Source organism: Scardinius erythrophthalmus, assembly GCF_964197995.2.
Source record: "Scardinius erythrophthalmus genome assembly, chromosome: 17".
Classification (NCBI taxonomy): Eukaryota; Metazoa; Chordata; class Actinopteri; order Cypriniformes; family Leuciscidae; genus Scardinius; species Scardinius erythrophthalmus.
In genome coordinates this window covers 25,364,960-25,388,835 of record NC_138237.1, presented here as the reverse complement: position 1 = coordinate 25,388,835, position 23,876 = coordinate 25,364,960, and the positions used below count along the sequence as shown (strand labels likewise).

At 39.5% G+C, this 23,876-nt stretch overlaps 1 protein-coding gene across 1 annotated transcript; it reads right to left on the bottom strand.

Annotated features, from left to right (window-relative positions):
* Positions 1-10,123: 10,123 nt before the first annotated feature.
* LOC308706291 (multidrug and toxin extrusion protein 1-like) lies at positions 10,124-23,718 on the bottom strand. The gene is made up of 17 exons (XM_081391865.1): positions 23,605-23,718; positions 22,802-22,903; positions 22,651-22,719; positions 22,427-22,575; positions 22,059-22,101; positions 21,058-21,102; positions 20,777-20,874; positions 20,577-20,674; positions 20,180-20,293; positions 19,991-20,058; positions 12,631-12,739; positions 12,346-12,421; positions 12,073-12,142; positions 11,758-11,890; positions 11,383-11,477; positions 10,488-10,566; positions 10,124-10,401 (listed from the first exon to the last, which is right to left on the bottom strand). Exons 2-17 carry the CDS (start codon positions 22,886-22,888, stop codon positions 10,172-10,174), a joined length of 1,563 nt encoding a protein of 520 aa, XP_081247991.1. The 5' UTR covers positions 22,889-22,903; positions 23,605-23,718; the 3' UTR covers positions 10,124-10,171.
* Positions 23,719-23,876: the final 158 nt, after the last annotated feature.

Here is a 23,876-nt window from a genome sequence, read left to right as displayed (position 1 = left end):
AGATGTCTTTAAAGGAGTAGTTCACTTTAAATTGAAAATTCTGTCATCATATACTCACCCTCATGTTGTTTCAAACCTGTATGAATTTCTTTCTTCTGCTGAACAGAAAGGAAGATATTTAGAAGAATATCAGTAACCAGGCAGTTTCTGGGTCCCATTGACTTCCATAGTAGGAAATAAATATACTATGGAAGTCAATGGGACCCAGAAACTGTCTCCTTTAAGTGTTGGGTCACTGTTAAGAACATGCCAATACTTGCGAATAATGTTTTTTATTCTTCCTGCTGCTGGAGTGTAGCCAGTGGAAAAAAATACTTTTTTTCCACTGGCGCGGTCTGTATTTAGGCGTGGTCTGTATTTAGAGCCCTATCCCATGCTTTAGTAATGTCAGATTTATCATAACCTCGTTGTTCGAAAAGACGCGCTAGATGGGCTGCTTTTGACATAAATTTACTTATGGTACTACAATTTCTTCTGACTCGCAGGAACTGGCCCACTGATATATTGCGAACCAGATGAGGCGATTGATTACTATCTGCTCTTAACAGGGTGTTCCTGCTGAGAGGTTTGCGGTAGATAGTGGATTGTAGGATATTATTTGCATCCTTAGAAATGGTAAGGTCTAAGAAATCAATGGACTGCTTGTTAAATTCCATAGTAAAAGACAAATAATCTGTAGTAGAATTTACATAAGTCAAAAAAATGATATAACTCATTAGGTGTGCCCTTCCATATTAATAGAACATCGTCTATGTATTTGCGCCAGAGTGATATTTTAGAATGGAATGGGTTATTTCAGTATTCTGTATATATTTTTCTTCCCATAGACCCATTATCAGAATGAGAGTCGTAGATCCAAGTGCAAGCAAGCAGTTTATTGAAGACAGGTTGAAACAGGGATAATACTCAAAACACCACGTATAGCAGGTGGGCAACCAGGATACAAATTCACAGGAGAGGATGAGTGATATAAATATACCCAGAACTCCAAACGATCTCCAGAAGTCTGGAACACAGACGAGATCGATCCTATTCCATTATTCCTAACTGCGGAAAAACTCCGTAAGGGAACTCAGACACCGGAATTGGGAAAGAGAGCACAAACAAGAGTGACAATAGTGACAAACCGACCCCCAGCAATAATCACTCCCGCTAGACAAAGGCAGCTAACAACAGAAGTAACTAGCTGCAGCTGCGGACTGATTAAGTGCTGGTTACTAAGCAACAAACAAGCACTACACACTCAGAGCCCACACCCACAACAACCAACAGATACACAAAATGAACACATGGATCGATGAACCGTGACACCCATCACCAAACAGGCATATGAGGGTGCAAACGAGGACCCCATTGCAGTCCCCTTAAGTTGTAAATAGAATTTGTCATAGTATTTGAAAAAAAAAATTATATAGAATGATCTCGACAAGATTTACAAGAAATTCTGATGGGGGCAGGACATCAGTGGGGCGTGCCACCTATTGGGAGGAACTTGCTGAGGAAATGCAGCAAAGAATTCCGTACCTTATATTCAACCATCCGGCGTTTAGCAGGGAAGAAACAGCCACTGGTCAATAATATCAAGGACTCGATGGGGAAATTGGACAGATCCAGACCCAGTTGAGGACCTGAGCACCTGTGTGGACGACCTAGAACCCTCTTTACCGGAACTACGAGTCGCCATTAAATCATTAAAGAACAACAAGGCTCCTGGAGTGGATAGCGTAGTGGCAGAGGCCTTGAAACATGGAAGAGAAGTTCTGGAAGGCCGCCTACACATGCTGCTAGGACTGATATGGAGGATTGAAGTTATTCCTACTGCTTGGAAACGGGCGACCATCATCCCGACTGTAGGTTTCCACTAAATGAAGCCCTAGCGTGACACTTTGTCCACTCCCTTATTGTCCGAATCCACATCAATAATCCACAGGACCACTCGTGAAAAAATGTATCCGTTTACTCAGTTAGCAACAAAAACATCAGCACAGGAATATTACAGAAAATTAAATGATTAAAACAAACAAAAGGGAGATAGTGAAAAAAGGTAAAAAAAACTGTGAGGCTCCACTCTCTGATTGCCTGACTGTTCAATCCGAAAACTTTTACCATTCTTGCGAGAGTATTCCAAACAATTAAAGGTACATGCAGTTAAAGGTAAAAATGCGATAACAGTCCTCTATTCCCAAAATATCACCAATGTAATATAAATGCACTCTAAATTATCCACACACGTTTTAGATAATTACAAAATTAACTCATTGCATTACTGTAAATATTACCTGCATCAACCTGTAAATACTGTAAATATTCCCTTTTTCCTCCACATAAATGAATCATGTAAATTACTATTTAACGCATAAATTTAAAATTATTTATCAGTTAACTGCATTTAGGCTCCTACACCGACTTTCAAGAAAGGGGACGAGTGCAAAAACTATCGTGGCATCAGTCTCCTGTCGATCATTGGTAAGGTGTTTATGAAGATCATTCACCGTCGGATGCTCAAATGCCGCAACAAAACAGGTAGAGAAGAACAAGCGGGAATCCGGCCAGATCAAAGCTGTTGCGATCAGATCTTCTCTCTTCGCCAACTCCTAGAAGAGAGGATCCGATGTGGCAAAAGAACAGTGATGGTTTTCATTGATTTCTCTGCAGCCTTCGGCAGCGTGCACCGCCCAGCCTTATGGAACACACTACGAGCGGAAGGGTACCCTCCAAAGATCATACGCCTCCTCCAGAACACCTTTGAGGGGTCTACCAGCCATGCACGAGTTCAAGGAGTGACAATCGACTTTCAAGTGAATTCGGGAGTTAGACAGGGCTGCATTCTCTCCCCCAGCCTGTTCAACATTGTCGTGGACTGCATCATGAGGCGGGTCTTCTTTGGATGACGCGGATTGAGATTTGGAGCCTGGTTCGCCGAATATGCCACCGACCTGATGTATGCTGACGACAGTGTTTTTCTCACCGATGATGATGCCGAAGCCTCCACAATTATCCAGGATATCGTCGAAGAAGCTACAAGATTTGGGCTTAAAATCAAAGTTGTCAAAACAGTTGTTATGACCTCAGACAACTCTCCGACAGTTGTATACCTCAATGGGATCCAGTTAGAACAAGTCGAGACATTCAAATATCTGGGGTCGACCATTCAAGGTAACAAGATCGCAGCATCAATCGACATTACCCACCGAATCGGATCTGCAACTTCGGCCTTTGGTTCGACTTCCTGGTGCATCTGGAAGAAGAAGACTCTAAAAACAGCAACGAAGGTCCGTCTATACCGCACTCTGATCCTACCAATTCTCCTATATGGAGCGGAAACTTGGGTACTCTTAGAGACAGACGTGTGAAGACTGGAGGTATTCCAAATGCGCTGCCTCCGCCGGATTCTTCGAGTCACACTCCTCGACAAGATCTCCAATGAGGAAGTTCGCCGCCGCTGTTCTCACCAACTGGAAATCAACGTCTTGATCAAACGCGCCTGCCTCCGATGGTTTGGACATGTTTGCAGGATGGATGAGCACCGTCTCCCATACGGCACCCTATGGCGAACCAGGCCTGATGGCTGGAAAGTATTAAGAAATGCACCTAAAAAGACGTGGATCAAACAACTGGAGATGGACCTAGCAGCGTATGGTATTTCACCCGATTATGCCAACAAGAATGTGGCTCAGGACAGGAAACGGTGGAGAAAGATCATGGAGTTCGTATGTGAAGGCAATTTCCGTTCAGCACCCACGGTTCCATATAACCTACGGCCACATTTGGACTACGGAATTACGGGAGAGAAATAAAAATAAATAAATACAGCTTAAGGTGTAACTTAAGAATGATGTAACGTTAAGAAGGTAACGTCAGGAAACGCAGCCCTGTTTTGTAGGACATTTTTCATTTAAAAGAAATATAACCTTTTCACCATTTTTATTCTGATTTATTCTTTGTTTAATATTTTACTTGCATCGAGAAAACAGCTAACAATATGTTCTCATCAAATATAAATGAATTATAGTGAACACTGGGGGAAACTAATCACAGATCATTAGCTCAAGGAAAGTTTTAAAGTGTTCATTTCATTAGTTTGTTAGGCCATTAAACAGTCCATGTTCTCTTGACTTTAAACAGTCCATGTTCTCTTGGCTTTAAACAGTCCATGGCTGCGTTCCAGTCCAAAATTGTCATGCCCTTCACTTGCTAACTTCCCTTCCTCTCGTTCACTCGGATGTACGTCATTGCGAGTGCCCACTACTGGCGGAAACTGCAATGGGCTGAACTGGAACGTCCTAAGCCCTTGATCACTTGGAATCAGCTGTGGAGTTGATTTATTATTTACATTTTTTTCCCTTTAAGAATTTGTTTAATGCAGCATCCAAATGTTTATAGGTGTGTTTGGGTTGTTTTAAATTTAAAAAAAATTATAATTAATATATCATAGAGTTGTTTGTGTGGTGGTGATTAGACGAGATATGCGGTGACGTCACAATCGTGTTGCATTGTGGGACATATAGGTGCCTGAAGTGTACATTTGAAGCAGACTCGCTCCCTCGGTCAAAATCGAGGGAACGAGGGTCTGTCCATATAAACTTCCCTCGTCCACTTCACGAAGTGGAACGCACTTCAAAATGGCGGCAGGGATTCCCCCGAGGGGAAGTGCTTAGGGAAGTTTGCAAGTGCGTGTCTAAAAGTGGACTGGAACGCAGCACATGTTCTCTCAGCCTAACAACAGTTTATCTTGTGTGAGTGCAACAGCCCCTTGTTTGACAAGTTAATTGCAATTAATTAAGGCAGTCAGTGAAGGTATGATGGCAATTTGTGTCATTGCAGTCCTGCAATGCCATCTGAGACCTGTTTAAGTGAAAGTTCATTCAGTTTCTTTACTCGACTGGATAACAGATAAGTGGGGGCTGAGAGTAGTAAATTGACCCAATAATTCATATTTGGGGCCCTATCTTGCACCCAGCGCAATTGACTTTTTACACCGACGCATGTATCATTCCTATTTTGCACCCGCGCAAAGCGCGCTTTTCCCTCCACAGAAGCACGTCGCTAAACTAGGGAATGAACTTGCGCTCCCTGGGCGGTTCAGCGCAAAAAAGGAGGCGTGTTCCGGCGCAAACGTTCCTTCATGCTATTTTGCAGGTTTAGAAAACAATTGCGCCACTAACCAGGAAAAAATAGTTTAAAGTCAGTGGCGCGTTGCGCATGTTATTCATATGCTATTTTAAGGGCGCATGCTTGGCCATAATCAATGTAGCGTGTGCACAACGCGCATACACTTTGATTCTCTCATCTACACAGAAGCAGCAGTTTTCATTTTTGCAAATCATACATTATTACGATAGATAGATAGATAGATAGATAGATAGATAGATAGATAGATAGATAGACAATTTATTATAAAAGCATACATCTAGCTTACACATTTACCCAAATGCTCCTGGCACAAGGGTCATTTATCCCGCTGGGAAAATAGCAACAGCGCCAAGACCCGCCCACAAAGTTACTTGCGCTTTGCGCTTTGACACTTGCGTTTCAGATCGTTAAAATAGGGCCCATGGTGTCCATGTGTGTATGGGTGTGGGTTAATGTCATTTCTTGCATTTTGCACACATGTAGGAGTTCCAAAGTTTTCAGATATGAATCTCTATGGTGGCCGTCGTTGTCGAGCTCCAGATGGTTCCTCTACAGCAGTGGTTCTCAATTCCAGTCCTCGGGACCCCTTGCTCTGCACATTTTGTATGTCTCTCTTATCTAACACACTCAGTTCAGTTCATGGAGTCTCTCCTAATGAACATGATCTGGTTCAGGTGTGTTAAATAAGGGAGACATACAAAATGTGCAGAGCAGTGGGTCCCGAGGACTGGAATTGAGAACCACTGCTCTACAGGATTCCTCTGCACAGTTAAGTGTTGTTCAGGTAAACGTTGCTCTTCAGCAGGTACGTTTTGTTCAGGTACGTTTTTTTGTTCTTTAATGGGTGACTGTTGTTCAGGTAACGACATGTGCTAGTACATCTTGTTCCGATTCAGCTAGATGTGGCAACACCGTAGATTTAAGCATTTGTTCTGACTGTTCTGATGATGTTTCACAGGTAGGTAACAGTTGTGATGTGGTTTCCACTTCTATCTGGTTATGACTATTTTGTTGGGCCCTAAACTGGTAGGGCTTTACTTGGACATAGAACTCATCGTCACTTTCACTGTCATTCTCTATCTCATGTTCCTCCCTTCTCTTGGAAGGTGAAGCTGCTGTTGAGTTTTCGCTTCGGTGTAGTGTTTTGAGTCTGTGTAGTAACCAGAGGTAAGTGATCACAGGGGAGAAGATGATTTTGATGCAACACTATTGCTCTGCCTTTGCCCTGTTCTGGCTTCACTTCATAGATTGGAGTATCCTCAGCAGCCTGGCCTATGACAATATGGACTTCATCCTTCCAGTAATTTCGAAGTTTCCCTGCAGAATAGTTGAATAGAATGACTGCTGCGCTTGACAGGTCGCATATAAGAACGAGAGAGAGAGAGTCCCGGCCACACGCGCACTCTCACCGCCTTCAAACAACACAAGTGCTGTCTTGCTCTCTGTCCCTCGCCCATAATAATAAAAATCAATTGACACAATAGTAAAATGTCGGAAGACCGAAGTTTCACATGGAGCATTCAGAGATTTTCTTTCTATTTGAAAGTGTGGAATTGTGGAATTCTGCTAAAAAACAAACAAACAAAATGTTGCCTTCTCTTCTCTGAAAAGCATTCCGCACATTCAGCTGACATAAACCACAATTTCAGTAAACAAAAAAACAGTGATGAAATGTTTTCTGTGTTGACACAAATCTAGTGCGATGTACTAGACTGCAGAGATAATCACACAACGCGTGCCGTAGGCTATACATTTACTATTACAGTTTTTTTTTCAGTTGCTTAAGCACAATTTTGAAAACAGGGCCCGGTTTTTCAAACCCCTTCACACTATTAGCACAACACTACACCAAAGTAGCACAACACCTCAGATCATTTTCAAAATGGAACACTTTCATCAAAACTATACAATGTCTTATAAACCTTATTTTGTTGTCATAACATAAACACAACCATCATATGGTCTAATTCTGTTTGAATCAGTTAAACACTCCTGTGCTCAACCTAAAACACTTTTAGCATTTACACAGAGAGAATGTAAACACCACATGACACCAATTGTGCAGACCAATGAAAATATTTATTTATTTTCATGTACTCAAGTCAGCCAATACTGAACATTTCATTCATAAAACAAACACTGAACAAAACATTCATAACAAAATATTTTCCAGTTTTCATAAAGTAATACCGAACATACCCTTGTATTGTAAGCTTACAGTAATACTGTTACATAAAAATACAAATCCAGTTCAGTACCGAAAAAACAACAACAAAAAAAACAACCTAAATCTCTCCGCCTAGCTGGATCTGGCCACAGGGCCTTGTCAACATCACAGGCTATATTTTAATTTGCAAGGCAACGTGGGAAGAATCTTTTGGAGTGACGAATTCACCTCCCTCAGTATTAGTCCGTGGTTTATTACATGGTCCACAATTTTTTCCAAAAACGAAAACATTGTCTTCCCTCTCCTTCTCCCTCTTCCTATTCCTCTCCCTCTTCCTCCACCTTGTTCTCGCCGGATTCCCCCTCTCATCTGCACTCTCCCTCTTTCTCTGACACCGTCCATTTTTGTTGAAGACAGGTGAACTTACCTGTTGCCTTTTTATAGTGCGTAAACCTGATTGGTGTGTCTACAATTAAGCACCAGTGTGTGTGCACTCCTGGTGACTGTGCTTAACCAATTGGTTCATGGGTGTGTTCATTTGAAAGCCTTTGCTTTGAAATTGCAAGGAAATTACATCAGGATAAATTTCTGAAAATAAGTAAGGAATAATTGACGAAAGGCCGTTGAATTATTAGAAAAATAATGCACACCCGAGGTGGTAATGCGGTCACGACGCGAAGCGGAGTGGCCGTTCACCTCGGGTGTGCATTATTTTTCTAATAATTCAACGGCCTGAAGTCAATTATTCCGCTTATACTACAGTTACCACACCTCGAAACATTGTTCAGATTATGTATTTCAAGACGTTTGTAAAGTTTTTGTCATTAAAACGCTCTTGTATGTAGGACTAATTTCTTACGCATCTAAACCAATGCCTCCGTTGCTAATTCCAAAACGTCATTTTAGAGTTAGTAACGGAGGTTTGAGCCACTGATAGCAGACTAATGCTGGGGACACACGACTAGCTGACACATTCTCTGACTGTTTTCATCGACTGCAGCAGATTTTAAACACCGACTCTGAACACAGACTGAACGCGCTGAACACGCGTTTGGGCATGATCAGTCATACGTATCAAATTACATTCATAACCGGCCTTAAAGTGTGTCCCCAGTTATTAATGCAGTTATTAGAGAGAGAGATGTTGCAATAATGAGACAGAAAAGCATGTGCGTCAATATTATTATTTATTTATTAATTCAATTCCTTTTAATTAATTCGAATTCATTCTTTTTTTTTTCCTATTATTGACAGATGACAGACTAGCCAAATAAATGAAACACAAAGCCCTTTTAACAAGTAGGCCTATCAATAATTATTTATTTGTTATATTATCTGCAATAATAATCCGTGCTGCAGGATTATCCATTTATTTAGCCTATATTCAGTTTAATTTTCTATTGATTATAGATAGGAATATACTTTATTTGTTCAAATTAAACTGCATGTTTCCATTGATTGTGAAGCTAGACATTGAAAATTCCAGATCAAGCTCATGCGGCTAAATGTTTTTTTCTTGTTATGAATTGTATCCTATTTTCCGTTATTACCGTTAACTACGCGAAGTGATATGGAACTGTAATGCGGTCAAGACCTGCCTGGAACTACTTTAGCTGTGCGTTTCCCTGAAAATAATGCACACCTTAGAACGTTCGTCAACCAATCAGATTCAAGCATTCAACGGCCCTGTAGCATAATACAATTTAAACAAATCAAACCATATCGTAAAGTGTTACAAACAAATAATTTACTCAGAACACCTCTTAAAATGAGAATGTAAGCAAGATTTAACCTTAATGAACCAGTATTTTTTCAGTTTATATGACTATGTGTAGAAAAATTACCTTGTTGAATGGGGGGTAAAATGTGTAGAAAAATACCCCCCTTATTTCGCACCCTGCTTTTACCTCAGTATTGGTAGTTTAAAAGTGATATTTGTTGTAAATGCATAGTAACCACAACACTTACCATGCTTTTAATGCCTAATAATCTAAAATCCAATATTTGTTAGGTAAATCAGTACTTTTTCCTTAATCCTATAGGGGCCTACAGTATATTATACATAATGATATTTTCTTTTCTCTTTTTTCTGTAATGTCAGCTGTGTCAGCTGCTGACACTAGGGGCACACGCCTGGGCAGAACCCGGTGTCTGAGGCATGTGTACAAACACGCCATTCAATGGCTAACGCACCACTGCCATAGTGTGCAAAGCTCCACCAGTTTGACCAGCAGCTGCATACGCTCTGCCCACCAACGTAGATGTTGCCTGACATGGTTTAGTGGGAGCCTTCAGCGATGACGATGGCATCCTCCCACAACCCTGATCACCCAGCCCTTCAACATTCAAATAGCCTGAAGCCAAATAAAGACATGTTCCTCGATCAACATTTTTTTTTTTTTTTTGGTTATCCAGGAAATTTTTTTATATATATTAACTTACTTAATATAAACGGAGCTAGTCTCAGCCACAACGGTTTATATGCGAGTTAGGCAAATATTAGTATTAGATAAATATTAGATGTTAGTAAGGTGATCTCGAAAAGTACAACATTGTTGCTGTTGTTGTGCACCAGCAATATCTGAGATAAGATCCTGAAGCTACAACAGCTTTTGAACGTTAACAGTGATGCTTTAAATGAACAATAGAAAAATAAATAAATGTCTTAAAACAGAAATGTCAAACAAGACAATAGATGCAGTGGAACTCTTCACTCATGCTGATGTCTTTTTAAAAACTTTATTTTACAAAGTGTTTACAGATTAATTATTATATGTTAAGTTTTAAAGGATAAAACTTGAATCCTTGGATTTAATCCTTTAAACATCCTTTAAAAGTTTTTACATTTTCAGAGCAGACATTTCTCTGTGTTTACTGTCCAGTGAGCACCGTATTTGACACAATCCCTCCAGCTAGGATAAGCAGCATGAAGAAAACCACTAGTCCTCGACGAACAACCAGCTGTTTGGTGGTTAAAACCACCCCAACTGTGACCTTTTTGTCAGCATCTGTTATTCCTTTTCCTCCATTACTGAGTCCTTCCAGGTCTGTGCTGGCATCTGTCTGGCCTTCTTCAGTGTGCTGGGACTCTATACAATAATCTGTAAACATAAGCGAAAGCCCATGATGAAAGAAACATGTTTTTTGTTCATCATTAAGGTCATCATATACCACAGACAGAAAGTACCTTCTGTGCAGCCCTTATTTTCCATAGCGTAAGATTCATCTTTCGTCTCAGGGGCTTGAACACCTGCTCTGATCAAGGCCTAAAAATAAGAAGATAAAGTCTAGAGTCATCTGTTCAATCATCTGTCCAAACAGACTATATGCTTAAGTATTACAGTGCATCTCATCCTCATGGACTGCAGCAGATTTTCCAGTTCCTGCTGTGAGATGTTACTCCAAAGCATTTGCAAGTTCTCTAACGTACAGTATCTGGGGGACATACAGTTACACATGGTTTGGCACTGCAAGGACAATCAGCTGTCCTCCCTGTAGCACTGACTTCTTACATTACAGTTTATTGCTCTGGTCAAGTCTGCAGTCTGCAGCAAAAGATGGCCGCCAACAGGTTTCGAAACTTTCGCCTCTGACGCGCATAAATTTCGATTCAAACTTTTGATATTACGCGCGTCAATTTCGCTCTTGGCGCGCGAATGCACACAAAGTGGTCAAGCGTATAACTAGATGCGGCAGGCGCGAATTTGACGCGCTATTCGCGTTCGGTGTGAACGCACAGTAAGGCATGTTCGTGCAGGCTATCAGGCTGCTTCTTTTTTTTTTTTTTTTCAGAGTAGAAAGGACTCTTCAGTGTCCTAAGTTATGGGAACTGTGACCTTAATTGTCTACTGCCTGTAAACTAGTGTCTTAAGGACTGTTCCACATGTGCATGTGCAATAATTGTTAATGGTTCAATGAACAAGCATGAAAAACATTGTTCAAACCCTTTCCAATAAAGATCTGTAAAGCTTATTTGTATTTTACAAAATTATCTTTAAAATACAGTATCCTGAAAAAGGGACTTTTTTATGCTGAGTTATACAGTATGTGTGTTTGTGTGTGGATGATGAAAAATGGCCCACCTCTTGAGTCGCTTTTTTCCAGTCTAGTTTGTAAATGAGGATGCTGAAGAACAATGACTGTAGGAAGACACACCCAAAAAACCCAATCCACAGACCTAACAACAGAGAGAAAAGATGTGAGGAGATTGATGGATGTGTTTAGTGTGGCACTTGAGTTTATTGGCTCTGTTACAGTAAAATAGTGTGCAGCATTGAGCAGATGTGTCATTACAAACAGCATCAGAACATACAGAAATCTGTTGTAAAGAAGCTGCATTCACATTTAATTGTGTTCTAAAATTATCAGGGCAGCATTCAGTCTTACAAATCCCAGATTACTATTTTTAATATTTCAAAATTATGAAATAGCTTTAATATAGCCAGCTACTTTCTTACCAATTATGCCCATATTGAAGGCAAACATCAGAGACACTCCAATTGGTAATCCCACAAAATAATGTCCCACAATGTTACAAAGAGCACCAAGCAGCTGCTTTCCTGCACCTCTGATAATGCCACCTGTAATAGCCTACAATCAAAACACATCTGGGTGATTATCAAAGGGAAAATATCAAGATACATACACAAAATGAGAGAAATACAAATAGCAGGCCACTTAAAATTAATAACTAAAAGTGTTACAAAAAGAAGCTTTATGTTTCTTCTTTTAATTCATGTATCTATAAAGAGGTTTAAAATCAATATACTTACAGAAGCGGCATCAAATAGATAGATAAAGCCATACATTATCATGACCTCTGAAACTCTGAGGAGAATTTCCCTGCAAGATATAGAGAGTTAATGAGACCAGTTATAATGTTATTCTCCATAATTTGATCCTGATTTGATGAAAAACGCTGACATAAAATACAAAAAAAAACTGTACACAACATAATTCCACATTCACATGTTAAATGCTGATGTTCTTTAGAATAAAAAAATTAACTATGCAGTGTTCAACAGTAACTTTCTCTGGTAACTTACTCGTCTCTGCTAAAGATGTATCCAATAATGTTGTTAGTACCTCCAATTATTGTTGCAATCACACAGGAAACAAGTACTACAGCAGCAAAGAAAAGAAACAGGTATTGATAGAAAATTACTGCAAAACCTAATATGAGTAACAATAATTATAGTGATTATCATTTCATGTTTCATTTAGACAATAATGGATTTAACACCCTGCTATCTTATATCAACAGGTTTCCAAAAAAATAGACATGTTAAACAACATAGACATCAGTTAAAGCTTTTGACATGACAACATACGTCCACAGACTAAAGACACTTTGGCGGACAGCTTGGCTTGTTCCGTGTTTCCAGCTCCAAGAGCATTTCCCACCCTCACACTGGCTGCCACTGCAAATCCCAGTGGAAACTGAATCACAAAGAGAAAACAATGAGTTGTGTTCAAATGCTATACCCAATGGATTCCATTAATTAATTGAGCTACTATTTGTCAACTCAATGAAAAAAATAAATAAAATAAATTATCTCAATTTACCCAGATTAATCCTAATACGCCTCCATTCAAACAGTGGAGAAGTCACTTATGCTCACCAAGACTGCATTTATTTGAAATACAGAAAAATACAAAAATACAATAAAAACAGTAATACTGCACTGTAAAAAAATATTTGCAGTAAGTAATGGCAACCTTTGTTTTTACATTGCCTTTTACAACCTTTATTTTTTTGCAAGTTGCAAGATTCAACTGAATTTATTTAAGCCAGTTTAATATAATATAAGTTGAAATGACTTATACAATCAAGTTGACTTAAAAATGTAAGGCAGCAACTGAACTTTTTAAGTTTTTAAGTTGAAATAGGTGGACTTTTTTTTACAGGGTGTGCAATATTATTGCAGTTTGAAAATGACATGTTCCTTTTCAAGGGGACTCAATGCTGTGTCAGAAGGTTGACGCTTTGGAAATGTATGTGTGGAATATCACTCCAATCTCATTGGCCAATCATAGTCTCGTGATAAATGATGGTGCATCCCGGAGGCTGTAACTCCAGGACCAAACATAATCAGCTTCTGTGTCTTCTGTTAGTCTTCCTCTTTGTAAATTTTGAGTGTTATTTGGTGTTGTTTGTCACTATTATTTAATTAACGGCGAATAGGCAGCAGTTTAAGATCTGCGAGTTTCCCTGCCCGTGCTACATTATGGGAGGTGACACACTCTGTGTGTGTTCTGCTTGGGAGCGGAGCATTCACAGTCAGCTCTCGAGGGGGCTGATTGTGTTCATTGTGAAAGGCTGCCACTGAGAATGCTCCGCTCCCGTGAGGCTCTCTTTGAGGAAAGAGGCCAGGCACGTGCCCAAACACGGGTATGGGGCGATGCTTAGGGTTGAAGAGACACTTGCAAGTTATCTCTCCTCTTAGTCGGCATCGTCCTTAAAGGCTTTGACACTACCCACAAAGCCATATAGAACTACATTGTTTTTGGTGGGTAAAGCCTATGTGGGATCAAGTCAGGCATGGGCATGTCTGCCCACAATGGCTTTACTGCAGATATGTCAGGCCAACCTGCTTAGGGGAGGGGCCCGGATGCTTATAAAGAGCTGGGCTTGGCTACATATTTAGCTCTCTGCACCACCAAATAGACAGCCCACTCAATCGGCCATTCTATGGCAGTTATGGTGGCCATGCAGAGGCACTGCAGATGGTTGAACCTCTTTGGAATAAAGGAAAGAGAAAAGTTCTTCCTCTTGGATGCTCCGCTCTCCTGTCCTAGCCTCTGCTGCGACACTGTAAACACTGTTGCATTCCAAAGGTATATCCCCCACCGAGTCCAGGTACTTGGGGTTTCTCCCAAAGAGCAGCCCCAGCCAAGCACAAGTGGTCAGCTCAGAGCAGGTGTTAGAGCATGAAGGAATGCATCCAACGTGATTACTCTGGGGCTTCTTCACAGGAGACCATTGTAGTGATGGCTCAAGACTAAGGCATTTTCCCAAGACCAAGGGGTTACATGCAGATGCGTTTGTACTCTAGTGATGTGGAAGAAGCCTTGGTTCTTGGTTCAAGGCCCTGTGCTGGGGTCATCCTGTCATGAGAAAACACTAACGACAGACACTTCCCTCACGGGCTGGAGTGCACATAAATTGCCTGGGATGATGGCTGTATTTCTAGCACTAAGATGCTGGATCCTGGATCTCAGAGGCCACCATGCCCTTGTCCACTCAGACAGCAACTTGATAGTCTCATAAATAAATCACCAGGGGGTCTGCGGTTATGCCCTCTTGGTGCACCAGATCATCCTCTGGATCCAGGGCAAGCTGCTCTCGGCGAGTGCAGTTTATATCCCTGGGCACCTAAATTGGGGAGCAGACATCTTGTCGAGGCCGGGGCCCAGGGAAAGGAAACTCCACCCAGAAATTGTGTAGTTGATTTGGAGGAGGTTCGGCCAGGCAGAAATGTATTTGTTTGCATCAGTAGAAACGGTGCATTGTCTTCTCTGGTTCTTCCGTTGGGGCTGGATGCCATGGTTCAGACGTGGCTGAGGCTACGTCTGTATGTATTTCCCCTGATTGCTCTGCTCCTGTGAGTTTTAGAGAGGGTTCGCCAGGACGGGGTTCATCTACTACAAGTAGCTCAGTTCTGGATGGCCAGAGTGTGGTTTATGAACCTGATGTCTCTCCTGGACGGCTCTCCATTGGAGATTCCCATCCGGGGGATCTTCTTTCTCAAGCACAATTTATCATCCCGACCAGAGATATGGAAATTGAGGGTTTGGCCCCTGGGGGGAATCAACTGTTGAACTCTGGTCTCTCATCTGGGAAACAAATTAGTATTTGCAAGAGGCATCCAAAACCATACATTATACTCTAAAAAACACTGGGTTGTTTTCAACCCAAGGGCTGGGTAAATAAAGGGCATAACAAATGTTCGGTTAAATTTACCCAGCAAATTGGGTGTTTATTTAACCCAACATTATGGGTTGATTTAACCCAGAATAGTTTATTCATTTTTACTATTAATTTTTACTTTTTTCTTCATACATGAATTAATGTCTACGGATTAACTTAAATCGTCTAAACTTTTTAAAAATACTCAATACTACCACTGGCTTGCATGATAATTCCTTTATTTTCAATCATATTTTACAGTATAGACCAATTTTCAGTTGGTAAACATGGTGACTTTTTTTGTGGGCGGAGCTTAGGTGGTGGCAGAACGATCCCTCTGACCGCTTTACTAACGTTTGTTTGCAAGTTTTGTTAGCTTGTTTTTTAATAATGACTGGAGAAAATCCGATTTTATCTTAATGTGCAAGGTCACTCACTGTCCAGGACCGCGATTGTTATTTGCAAAAGTTAATTTTAACGGACACGTTCAGACAGTCAATGGATGGACGATCTGACAGGATTAACGTTAATGTTACCTCCGGTTGAGTGGCCTGACTTCTGCTACCTGATAGAGAACCTGAGCGTAAAGAGAAACTGAGGGAATATAAATCTTTAGATGCCTATAACTGTACTAAATGGTCACGTTACGTACAAGACTTGTGTGGTACGATCCGCAGTTCTGCCGAGCCAGCGCCACGGCCAGACACAAAGACGACAATGTAAAGAGTGACATTACGGTGCAATTTTAACGATGTGAATATTTTCTAGAAATAAAAATTCCAGATACAGCATATTTATTTTTTAACTATGTATTTGATTACCCTTTATTACCAGGTTCTTCAAAAAGTAACTGTTATAGACAATCAATCAAAACAATGTAAATAATCACAATCATTTAGAAAACATTATGCAATAAAATTTCAAATTGGAGCCTGTACTCCGTCGATTCTTGCACCCAATAACACAACAAGATGACATTTAATAACAATAATAATTAAAGCTGCAAGCAGCGATGAAAGGGCCCTCGCACCCGTGCCATCAACACTCGGTGGCTTTAGGAAGACAGAGCATGGTTGGGAAATGTACATTTAAGGAGGTATATATAGTAAGAGTATGTCAAAGTTAGTAACAAAATGTTTTGTATAATGGTGATAATAGCATGCTTCATGACTCAGCTAAGTGTTGCTAGCATGTTTAGTCTGTTTCTAGCATGCTTAGTACACAATAATTATGTGGTTAGTACTGCATTACTGTGTTAACCATGTCAGTTTCTGTTGCCAATAGGTGGCGTTATGACTATTGCTGAATATGAGCATGGATGTGTGTTCAGGACAGAACTCTTATCAAACGTGTGAAGTTTGGTGCAAATTGGAAATTGCCTTCTTGAGTAACAAAAAAGTCATGTTTCATTGAATTAGCATTCTTTAGCACTTAGCTAAGCATTGTTAGCATGTTTTAACATGTTTCTAGCATGTTTAGAACTCAATGGCATTTTTAACATGTTGCTAGAACGGCATCAACGTGTTAAACATGTCACTTCCTGTTGCCAGTAGGTGGCGCTATTACTATAAATGAACATTCTCATGTAGATGTATTCAGGCCATGACTCTTATCAAAAGTGTGAAGTTTGGGGCAGATTGGACATTCCATGCCTGAGTTACAGCAAATTCCTATTTAATTGCAATAATAGCATGCTTTAGCACTTAGCTAAGAGTTTGCTAGCATGTTTTAGCATGTTTATAATATGTTGTTAGCATGTTTAAAACTTGCTGGCACTTTTTTATATGTTATTAGGAGTCCATAACAGTGTTAAACATGTCACTTCCTGTTGCCAGCAGGTGGCGCTATGTCTGTAACTGAATATAAGCATGGTCATGTGTTCAGGACAGAACGCTTATCAAAAGTGTGAAGTTTGGGGCAGATTGGACATTCCATGCCTGAGTTACAGCAAATTCATATTTAATTGCAGTAATATCATTCTTTAGCACTTAGCTAAGTGTTTGCTAGTATGTTTAAGCATGTCTCTAGTATGTTGGTAGGATGTTTAGCACCTACTGGCATTTTTTTATATGTTATTAGGAGTCAAGAACAGTGTTAAACATCCCTTCCTGTTGCCAGCAGGTGGCGCTATGACTATAACTAAATATGAGCATGGACATGTGTTCAAGAGATAACTCTTATCAAACGTGTGAAGTTTGGGGTAGATTGTACATTGCCTTCTTGAGTAACAACAAAGTCCTGTTTCATTGAATTAGCATGCTTTAGCACTTAGCTAAGTATTGCTAGCATGTTTTAATATGTTTCTAACATGTTTAGAACTCAATGGCATTTTTAACATGTTGCTAGAATGGCATCAACGTGTTAAACATGACACTTCCTGTTACCAGTAGGTGGCGCTATTACTATAACTGAATTTGAGCATAGACATGTGTTCAGGCCATGATTCTTATCAAACGTGTGAAGTTTGGGGCAGATTGGACATTCCATGCCTGGGTTACAGCAAATTCCTATTTAATTGCAATAATAGCATGCTTTAGCACTTAGCTAAGAGTTTGCTAGCATGTTTTAGCATGCTTCTAGTATGTTGTGCGTGATTTTTTTTCCCAAACCACTTCAGCGGAAATCCCGCCCTGATTGCCCTACACCAATCACTGATCCCTAAACCTACCCGTCACAGATTGCCTACACCAAACACTGATCCCTAAACCTACCCGTCACTGTAACCTGAACCAATTAAATAGGCTGCAGGGCGGGATTTCCGCTGAAGTGGTTTGGGAAAAAAAATCACGCGTATGTTGTTAGCATGTTTAGCACTTGCTGGCACTTTTTTATATGTTATTAGGAGTCCATAACAGTGTTAAACATGTCACTTCCTGTTGCCAGCAGGTGGCGCTATGACTGTAACTGAATATGAGCATGGTCATGTGTTCAGGACAGAATGCTTATCAAAAGTGTGAAGTTTGGGGCAGATTGGACATTCCATGCCTGAGTTACAGCAACTTCCTGTTTCATGGCGAAACATCGAAATTTGTCAGGCCGCCGAGGACCCGCCCTTTGACGAAAACTCAAGATCTTCGCAATTTAACGTCGCAAAGGCCTTAAGATTACACTCACCAAATTTGAAGATGATCAGATTAAAACTGTAGGAGGAGTTCGTTAAAGTACGAGGCCTGAAAATGGCAAAAACTGCACAAAAATCTGAGAGGAAGTTCAAAATTGCTGACTTCCTTTTGTGTTTAGGGCTATGCTTCAAGAGACTTTTTTGTAGGTATTAGGTCATTACACGTATGTACCGAATTTCGTGCACGTACGTGGAACGTTGCGGGAGGCGCACTCCGTTGAACTTTTATAGGTGGCGCTATCGAGCCATTTTGCCCCGTCCAATTCTTAAACCTATATCAGATGTAAATTTTCGCCAGTTCTGACGCGTGTGCAAAGTTTCGTGAGTTTTCGAGCATGTTTAGGCCCTCAAAAATGCAATTCAATGCGGAGAAGAAGAAGAAGAAGAATAATAATAATAATAATAATAAACAGAGCAATTCCAAGAGGGTCCTCACACCATCGGTGCTCGGGCCCTAATAATTTAAGCTCCTTATTATGTAGCCGAATCTGTGCTGGTTTGTATTGGCCGCCTCCAGTTTTCCGTTCGTTTTGCCACCAGCTAACGCTGTGACGTAGGCTCAAAATTGGTCTATAGTATATTTTACATAATTTTTAATACATATTGCCAACATCTAAGCTCGTTTAACAAGTATTATAAGTAAACATTTATAAGTGTAATCGACCAGTCTCTGTTGTCCCATTTCCACCATAACGGCGCTGGATCTCGTGCCGGCATGTTCAGAGGGGGAACTTCTAACTTCAGACTGCCGTCCTGCGTTTCACTCGTAGCCGAAATATGCGGCAACTGGCTCCATAACCTGGCCGTAAACAAAAAGTGTACAGTTCAGACATATTTTAACATCATATCTATTTATATTCTGTATTATTTTGAATAAAATCATAGAATTTTATGTAAGGCATCAGGTGTTTCCATCACACAAAAAGTCAGACGCGAGTCATGTGCCCCTACATATTGCTTTGCATAAAATTAAACGATATACCTTATTGACTTTTTCACAATAAGTAATAGATAAAATAAAATGTACACAAACCTGTTTTTACCGAAGACATGCACCGTTTTGATGGAGCTGTACTGCTCTCTCCTGAAGAGGTCGCAAAAAGCCTGCGATAAATTACTCAATCCCTGGGTTGTTATGTCTGACCCAAGATCTGGGTAATACAAAAACTACCCAAATACTGAAAAAAGAACCCCAAAAAAATACCCAAAAGGCTCAACCCAGGATTTGGAGAGAAAAAAAATAACCCAAGATTTTTTTAGAGTGTAACCTTCATATCCTGTTAAGAATGACTTTGCTGTAAATGTACAGTCCCAGAAACCCAATGATGTGTGGGTAAAAACAATTCATTTTCGCATCTCAGATGCGAAACAGCACGTGGTAAAAAAATAACCAAAAAGGAGCATCTTTGTTGATTCCAGCAGAACATTCCTATCAAATAAACAGATTTATATCCTTTAAAAGACTCACGATGAGACTTGAGGTAGAAAATAGGGACTTTAACATTACTTTTATCAACTATTTTTTTTTACTTCCGATTTTAGAAGTAGTTTTGGATAAAGATAGGGATAGAGTTTGTTTCCAGGGCAAAAGAGGCTGATTCAGGAACACATGCTACTATGCAGAATCAGGCCAAATCAGACCATGTAAAACTGTTAGTACCAAACACATAACGCTGGCCAGTTCACAGACGACAGACTGAGCGCCCAGCTCAACCTCACTGATGAGTCCTGCAATAAAAGTAGGGAGGGGGGAGGTAAAAAAAATACACCAATATTCATCATATATGTCCAATATTGTTATGACATTAAAATAAAATCAATTAACTAAATACATTGATAGTTTGCAAACCTGCCAGGAATCCACCAATATCATATGTCCACCACTCCACACAAAGCATAAGCATGCTGGGAAGAGCCAAGCAAATGAAGGCGCCCCATTCCTGCAGACAGTCACGAGACCAGCCTAATGGTGTGTGCGAGGCAGACAAATATCAGCAGGATATATGGGACAAATACAATTTCAGATAAAAACAAAAACAAAACATTAACAAGATAGTTAAATACTTGAATTTAAGCCAATTTTATTATATTACTTGAGCCGTATAACATGACACCAACTGAACATGAGGAAACTAGTCATGTGGACTGTTCAATAAAACTAGTAAATTCAAACAGGTGTGCTGTCAGGCATTTTTAGGATGCAGAACGAGTAAAAAGACCTCTGCAGAACTGACTAGCAGACTCACCATCCCAAGTGTCTTTATGCAGGCCCATACATTGGATGCAAACATAGAGAACCACGGCCAAAGAATACTGGGAAATTGCATTTGCAGCAGCAGATCCTCTGTGAACAAATCAGGATAACACACAAATGTGAGCTGAATGCAGAAAACAAGAAAACATGGTCTCTAAATATGAGATAAACTGAATCCAGACAGGTTCTTACGCCACACCAAAATCAAGCAGATGAAGGAAGATGTAGTTTATTAAAGCGTTGAGGATGTTCCCTGCAACTCCTGTGATGACCTGAGGCCAAATAATACCCTAAACAAATATACAAACAAAAACCGACCCTCAGCCTCACAGCAATATATACTCAAACAGCAGAGCATGGTGCAAGCAAGGTCATGAGTTTTGATTACAGAGGAAAGCATAAAATCATTAAATGTCCAACTTAGATATGTCACAAATGCATTCATTTAAAAACTTCAACAAAATGGAGGTAACCTGATTCAGAAGATACAATCCCTGCAGCTGATACATAAAAACAGCCTGAAGATAAAATAGGAAATAAGAAAAAGGTTGTTGGAAAATGTCAGGAAAACTGAAATAATAATAATAATAAAAATAAAAGACTGTCATTATTTACTCACTCTCATGTCATTCCGAACCTGATTTTTTTTTCATGCATTTCTTTTTCTTTTTTTGTGGAATTTAAGTTATTAACTGAAAACCATATGTTTAATGTAGTATTAGCTTTGAATAGATGATGATAGAATTTTCTTCTTCTTCTTCTTCTTTTTTTTTTTTTTGTGAACTTTAAATGTCCCTTTAAATACATTTGAAATGTTTTTAAAGATGTTTCTTATGCTCACCAAGGCTGCATATTGTGAAATATTATTACTATTTAGAACAACTGTTTTGGTGATATATTTTAAAATTTAGTTTATTCCTGTGATGCAGAGCTGAAATTTCCGCATCATTACTCCAGTCTTTAGAGTCACATGATCCTTCAGAAATCATTCTAATAATGATTTGGTGCTCAAGAAACATTTCTTGTTATTATCAATGTTGAAAATGCTTGTGCTGCTTAATATTTTTGTGGAAACCATTATGCATTTTTAAAGAATTCTTTGATGAATAGAAATTTCAAAAGAGCAGCATTTATTTGAAATAGAAATCGTTTGTAACATTTTAAATGTCTTTACATTCATTGTAATCAATTTAATGTGTCCTCCTTGGTGAATAAAAGTGTTAATTTATTTTCAAAAAAACAACAAAAAACAAAACAACAACCTTACTGACCCCCAACTTTTAAAGGGGAGTCTACATACAAGATAGTTTAATACTAGTGCTAGATTAACTACAAACTAGCAATATTCGAGATAAGCTGAAAAAGCTACAAAAGCTTTTGAATGTTTGTCTAAGTGGTATACTTTTTTTTTTTTTTATAAAGTTACAGTATTTGCAGTAAGATCCTTTTTGATGTGCAAAAAGGTGTTACTCACAGGCAAAGCAGGCATGAATATTTTTACATAGAGTTGTGACAGACTGTTGAGAGAGAGAGAGAGAGAGAGAGAGAGAGAGAGAGAGAGAGAGAGAGAGAGAGAGAGAGAGAGAGAGAGAGAGAGAGAGAGAGAGAGAGAGAGAGAGAGAGAGAGAGAGAGAGAGAGAGAGAAAAACAATCACACACAGTTAATGGAACTCCACATCCATGTGACTGCCACATGTCCAAATTATATGACATCAAGTTATTACACAATACTATCATTTCCTTCTATCACAAAATGTTGACAACAGACTTTATCAGCACAGCAGACTCAAGTAAGTTTTGCTAAACAGAACCATAACTTAATGTGTGTTGAATGCGTCATACCTGGCCACACTGGGACTCTGCCGGACAGCCAGCAGGATCAGCTCTGTATTGATGAGAAGCGCCCAGCAGGGGAAACAGGCCAAAAGGAGAATGAGAATCCCTCTCTGCAGTATCACACCCACCCGCTTCAGATTATTACCCCCAAACGTCTGCAGGACACAATTCACTTCAAATGACACCTGAGCACAAATTACACTCACATTACTGAACATTGACTTTCATACCTGAGAGATGAGTGTATCGCATGTAGACGCCAATCCAAATCCGATGGAGATGCTGGACACATTAATAACCTGTGAGCAAAAAGGATGTATTTATAAAGGCGATGGGTGTTTTAATGAATGCCGCTATAATGAAGTTATTTTGTGTACTCACAGCAATAGCCAGAGCCACACCGGCCAGTTCAGTTTTCCCCAAGTGTCCACAGAACACAGTGCTGATGAAGTTGATCAGAAAGATCATCAGCTGAGATATAAACTGCATTAAGAGGGGAAACATTCAACAGTATATAATAGCTTAAGTTTTGCCAAATATCAGTTAAAATTTATTACATAGGCTTATATTGACTCTACACTGCATCTTTAAGGGATAGTTCCAAAAATGAAAATTCTGTCATAAGGACTCAACTCTCATCTTGTACCAAACCCGTAAGACTTTCGTTCATCTTCAGAACACAAATGAAGATCTTTTTAAAGAAATCTGAGAGATTTCTATCCCTCCATTGACAGCTACACAACTACCACTTTGACGCTTCAAAAAGTTCATAAAGAGCTCATAAAATTAATTCATATTGAGTGGTTTAGTCCAAATTTTTTCTGAAGAGACTCGATCGCTTGATATAATGAACAGATTTAATTTAGGCTTTTATTCACATTTAAACATTGATCAGAAAACAAAAACAGAAATTCAATCTTGCTTGATGCAGGTTCGAACCTCTAGCAGAAGCTCACACATGCTGCGTAACACATGGGAATGAACCTCATTGGTTCTTTAAGAGGCTTGTTATATTTAAAAAATAATTGATATACTGTATGTATATTGTATATGTGCTATTTGTTTGGCTCAACAAAGTTCTTATAAGGTGCAGTTTAAATAAAATACAGAATAATTAATCCAATTGATTTAGATCACACGGAGTAACACTTAAACTTTTGACAAAGTCAATTTAATAAACTCACCACTGGTCCAGAAAGTTTTAGCAGCTCTATAATTTCTTCTTTATAATTCACTGGCAAAAAACTTCTGAGTTTTCTTTTAAATTCAGTAACAATCCGTGAACTTGAAGTCACCTGAGCATCATTGCTTCTCTCATGTTTTGAGTATTCATTTATCTGAGTTTCTGTGTTAATACTGTCCGTTTCCATTACTGAAGCAAGTCCCCTGTAATCAGAAAGCATTAACTTTTACTCAGTTAACCATAAACCTAATACATCTGGATACAAAAAAATAC